Source organism: Nyctibius grandis, chromosome Z, assembly GCF_013368605.1.
Source record: "Nyctibius grandis isolate bNycGra1 chromosome Z, bNycGra1.pri, whole genome shotgun sequence".
Classification (NCBI taxonomy): domain Eukaryota; kingdom Metazoa; phylum Chordata; class Aves; order Nyctibiiformes; family Nyctibiidae; genus Nyctibius; species Nyctibius grandis.
In genome coordinates, this window is record NC_090695.1 from 26729874 (window position 1) to 26735327 (window position 5454).

The following is a 5454-nucleotide window of genomic DNA, read 5'->3' on the forward strand; positions in this document are numbered from 1 at the left end:
CTTGCGTGGGTGTTAGCGGGAAACTGCGGGCAGATCCGGCTCTTCTGGTTTGTTGCTACAGCAGTTCTTCCCCATAAATTTTTAAATTTCACCGTTCTTCCTATATAAGAGCGCGGGGTTTTGTTTATAAGATGGTTTTAAACGTTCAGGCGCTTCAGAATGTACCAGGAGAAGAGTAAGAATAAAAAGAACAAAAAGGGAGTATAAAAGAAAAATACTAAGTCTTTGTAAAGAGGAGAAACCTCCCGGAGAGGAAAAGTCCTCTTTCTGCCTTCCTTTTAGTAACTTGCCCTAGGATCCCAAAACTAATTCAAAGAGGCATTTTACTTCTCATGAACTGTAAATCTCTAGTGACATTATCTAATCTTTCCCCAGGAAAAAATAGTAGCCAGTTACTGGGAGGGGGGGGATGTTCTTCCTTTTTCTTTTTCCCCTCTTTTTTTTCTTCTTTTTTTTTTTTCTCTTTTGTAACTTTTGGTGTTCTCCTGCAGACGCCCTAGTAGTGAACAAAATGTAAATAGGATTATTTGGAAATAGTGGAAAGGATTACGTTGTAAATCCATGGAACTGGGTTTGAAACAGGGTGGCATGTAGCTTTGGATTAGGACAATATATCGAAAACGGTTTTCAATTAAAATGGTGTGTTTGAGAAGCGGGATTTGAGCATAAAGACGCTAAGCATCAGTTCGCCCTTCTCAGGACGATTTCTGCCAGAGCACGAAGTGCTTTCCTACTCCTCCCATCCCAGTCGGATCCTGACCGCGGGTTATCCTGTTAGAACTGGGAGCGATGGGAATTTTCAAAGCTTTTCTTTTTAAGACCTCGGTGATTGCATTTATGTCCAAGTTTGTTTTTTTTCCTCGCATGTATCACCTGAAACTGGGAACGGTGGGACTTAATTAGGAAGCAATCCTTTGTGTCGCTTTCTCGAGAGTGTTGCTCCTACACTTTGAGAGGAATTCGCATTTTAAAGACCGGTGAATTATTTTCCTTTGCATACGAAAGAGGTAACGCCAAATCTCTGTGTTTCCGATAATGGGGGGAGCTGTTTCTCTCCCGTTAAAAACGATAGCCCTACAAATAAAATATGAGATCAGCGGTGTGCTTTGGAGGCGGTTCTTTAAGAGCTTGCAAGGTCGACATCGAGAGACATTTGATTTCGTTCTTAAATGAATTAAACTCTGGAGGGGGAAGAGAAGGGAGGGGGAGGAGGGAGAGATGTCTCTAAACCATCCTGCGGATAGAAGTCTGAAATTTATTAACTCACGACCTCCTTCTCCGTCCTGACTTTTTTTTTTCCCTCCTTCCCACGGGAAGCAGGACCCCGTCCCTGGGGGCAGCCCAGGAAGACGCAGAGCTCCCGGTACCCTCCGGACGGCTCCTGGGAAGATGCTCCAGCACTTTAGGAAAGACTTTTTTATTCGGGGGGTGGGAGGGAGAGTTGTCTTTATTTCCCCTTTTTCCACTAAAGACGGACCGCGATCGCCCCGCGGCCCCCCAGAGCCCCTCCTGGCGGGGCGAGGGCGGGGGCCGGGGCAGGCAGCGAGGCGCCCGGCGCGGGGGGAGACACGGCGCCGCCCGGGGCCGCCGCTCGCCCCGCCGCGCTCTGACGCTAGGAACCATGTGATGGCCCCCTCGCTATAAGGAGGGGAGGAAGGCCGCCCCCTCTGTGACTCGGCCCCAGCCTTTTCACCGTCTTTCCTAAGGCCCGGGCAAGCCGCCCCCTCCGCCCCCCCTCCTCGCCAGTCTCCTCCCCTCTCCTCCTCCCAGGACTAGGCGCGCTCTCTCCTGCCCCGCATCCATTAATGTCTGGGGGCTGAGGTGAAGAGAAAGAAGGGGGAACCGACTTCCAGGCGCGGCGGCACAGCCCCCCCCCGCCCCCAAAACCCGACCAAAAAAAAAACCCCGAAAGACTCCAAAATAAGGGGGAGGGGGGGGAAAGAGAGAGAAACCCAAAAAGCAGCAAAAAATACCCCGAAACAAAACCCAAAACAGCCGCGGTGGGAGCGCTCCCGCGGCGCGGCGGCGGCGCTGGGGCCCGGCGCGGCTCGGAGCGGCCCCCCTGCCCGCGGCGGCGGCGGGGCGGCTGTCCGCGGAGCGGCGCGGGGACCTGGCGGCGGCGGGGAGGGCGCTCTCCCGCCCGCCGCGCCGCGCCGGCCGCCACCGATGCGCTGCCCCGCCGCCGCGCCATGACCCTGAGCTCGGAGATGTCCGAAGCTTCGGCGCTGGCTGAGGAGACCGACATCGATGTCGTGGGCGAGGAGGACGACGAGGAGGACGACGAGGAGCCGCAGCCCCGGCGCCGCCGCCGCTCCTACGCCGAGGATGAGGATGAGGAGGAGGAGGAAGAGGACGAGGAGGATGTGGGCGACCTCCACGACGCCGCCCTGCTGCCGCGGTCGGACGTGCGCGGCGGAGGCGGCGGCGGTGGCGGTGCGGGCGGCGGGGACGGTGCCGGCGGCTCTCGGCCCCCCTCGCGGGGCGGCCCGCAGAAGGCGGCCGCGGGCGGCGGCGGGGCGGGCGGCAGCGGCGGAGCGGGCGGCGGCGGCAAGAACAGCCTGGTGAAGCCGCCCTACTCCTACATCGCTCTCATCACCATGGCCATCCTGCAGAGCCCGAAGAAGCGTCTGACGCTGAGCGAGATCTGCGAGTTCATCAGCGGGCGCTTCCCCTACTACCGGGAGAAGTTCCCCGCCTGGCAGAACAGCATCCGCCACAACCTTTCCCTCAACGACTGCTTCGTCAAGATCCCCCGGGAGCCCGGCAACCCGGGCAAGGGCAACTACTGGACGCTGGACCCCGAGTCCGCCGACATGTTCGACAACGGGAGCTTCCTGCGCCGCCGAAAGCGCTTTAAGCGGCAGCAGCTCCCGGCGCCCGAGCTGCTGCTGCGAGCCGTGGACCCCGCCGCCTTCCTCCCGCAGCCCCCGCCCCAGGCCCCGCAGCAGCCGCCCTGCGCCTACGGACCGTACGGATGCAGCTACGGCCTCCAGCTCCAGCCCTACCACCCCCACTCTGCCCTCTTCGCCTTCCACCACCCCTCTCCGCCGCCCCGCCAGCCCCCCGTCGCCCCCGGCAGCGCCCCCGGCGCGGCGCTGCCTCCCACTGCCGCCGCGCCGCCGGGCCCCTTGCTGCCGGCGGCGGAGCTGGCACGGACGCCCTTCGGCTACGCGCACCCGCTGGGCCCGGCGCTGGCGGCCTCGCTGCACGCCGCCAAGCCCGGCAGCGGCGCGGCGCTGGCCCGCTCGCCCTTCTCCATCGAGAGCATCATCGGGGGGGGGGCCGGCCCCGGTGCGGGCAGCAGCTGTGCCTCGCAATCGGCCGCGGCGCCGGGGCTGGCCCGCTCGCTGGGGAGCGCCGGGGGCGGCCTGCCCCCCGCCGCCGCCCTGCCCGCCGCTCCTGGCTTCGCGGCCCGGATCTCTAACTGTTAAGGGTTTGGGAGTCTTTCCAAAGGTAGGATCTGGCGTATCTGCTTTTCTCCGCCGCTCGGATGACCGGCGGACGCCGCCCGGAGGGGCTGTGGGCTTTGCGCGGGGATAGCACTGTGGGGCTCGGGGGGTGTCCGCCGCGGCCGGCGGACTGCCCGGGACCTGCACTTATGCAAAGCCTAGATGCTGCACGGGCAGGCGGTCACACTTTTGGAAAGTTACTCGTTACTCCTTAAAATTTTAAAAAAAAATGGTGATAAATAACGTCTCTAAACCGTTGAAGTTCAGAGATTCTCAGGTCTAGGAGCTTGAAAACAGTAATGTACAGGAAAAATAAAGGCTTGAAGCAGGACAGCAAAGCAATACTTTTTCATTTTAGTACACTTGTCTCATGTGCTTTTATAAAAGAAAAGATTAACATGTTTACACGAAAGAAAGTCAAGATTATAATTTCTTATTTTAACCTGTGTTTTGTATTATAATAGGCTTACGGAGTTTTTTATTTTGTACTTTATGCGTATTCTTTACAAGGAATATTGTTAAAAATTACTGACAAGTATTATTGTACCATTTTAATGTAAAATTTTTACAATTTTTCAAAAATAAAATTTTTAATTTTCAAAAAAAAAAAAAAAAAGCAAACCCAAACCCAAAGACCAAAGGAGCCCAGCCAAACAATTGGCTTAGAACCCTTCCCTCCTTAATACTTCTCCCTTCTTTGGGACATTGATATTTTTTTCTTCGGGTTTAATAGCACAATAGCCAAGGAATTTTACAGCTTGAAATTTATTATGTCTGGATTTGACCGCGAAGAAGAAGATCAGAATATGATCTTTGCAGTGAAACCATTGTTAACCCTATGAAAGGGAAAGAAAAAAAAAAAAAAAGAAGAAGAAGAAAGAGCAAGGACAAAAGAAATAAATAGAACTAGGTCTCTCTCGCGGGAGTAAAGTCCGGTTCTGTAAGGCACCAATCAGGGTATTGATTAAAAAGCCAGTTTTAAACTACTTTTATACTTTTGGGTGTGTTCTACATAACAACCGCATCACAGTTTGGTTTCCAAGAGGCCCAAATTAAAATACTACTAATAAGGGACACGTACTGAACTTCAGAGAGATTCGTCCTAGACTCTTATGTTTCTATGACGATAATAAAGACATGTGTTTCTACTTTTCAATAAATAGAATATAAAATGAGCATTGGAATACCATCATGTGACGAGCTGATTAAGTGCACGAGCTATTGAAGTAAGGCTATGTAAGTGTAGGAAACAAACCGTGAAAGCAGCTTTTCTGATTCTGAACTCTCATCTTAACACGCATAAGGTCGATGGATAACTATTCATAGACTAAAATTATTTTTAACCAAAAAGCTGACCTCAAATATTCGGAGCTTAGACATGAAAAGAGAATCGCAGGTTTTAAGAGCAGGCGTGTGGTTGCTTGCTGTGGACTAGGAACACAGGTTTTTCAAATCAGGAAGGCGCTTTTCAAGTACGACTGTATTTGTAACAATTTAGTATATTCCGGGATAAATTATGTGAATTTTTGTAAAAAAAAAAAAAAGAAAAAAAAAAGGAGGGATGCCTTTTAGTGCTCTTTGGAGTGAGGAGGGGAAAGTTGTGTGGTTACATGCTTTTGCAGATCGAAGTACCTCGTTGCCTTGGTTTTAAGTATTCTCATGGATAGAAAGGTGGTGCTTTTCTGTTTTGTTTGTAGCAATGCAGGGATAAATTAACGGGTTTCAGTAAGTGGAAAGAGTGGATGTAATGTCTCTGCTGGCCTCTATTTTCAGTCCACAACTGGAGGGACTCTGAGTGGCCTGGATCTCTTAGAGGACGAGGATGTAGAGTCCCGTTTAATTTCTAAAACTAAAGGGGAAAGATCCCAGACGCACCGCGTACGTGATTTTCGGGGAGAGCGCATCCTTTTCACGAGGGACCGACTAACCGGCTTTCCCCGCGCCCGGCCGGGGCCGCCGCGCCCGCCCAGCGCGGAGTACCGAGATCGGCTGAGGCGCCCCTCGG

At 53.6% G+C, this 5454-nt stretch overlaps 1 protein-coding gene across 1 annotated transcript; it reads left to right on the forward strand.

The window, feature by feature from the left end:
* Positions 1–2189: 2189 nt before the first annotated feature.
* FOXD1 (forkhead box D1) lies at positions 2190–3431 on the forward strand. Its single transcript, XM_068423819.1, has one exon. The coding sequence runs from the start codon at positions 2190–2192 to the stop codon at positions 3429–3431; it is 1242 nt and encodes a 413-aa protein (XP_068279920.1).
* Positions 3432–5454: the final 2023 nt, after the last annotated feature.

What these genes read in the sequence shown, in the direction of transcription:
- FOXD1 (XM_068423819.1), top strand. Translation starts at nt 2,190, where the DNA reads ATGACCCTGAGCTCGGAGATGTCCGAAGCTTCGGCGCTGGCTGAGGAG.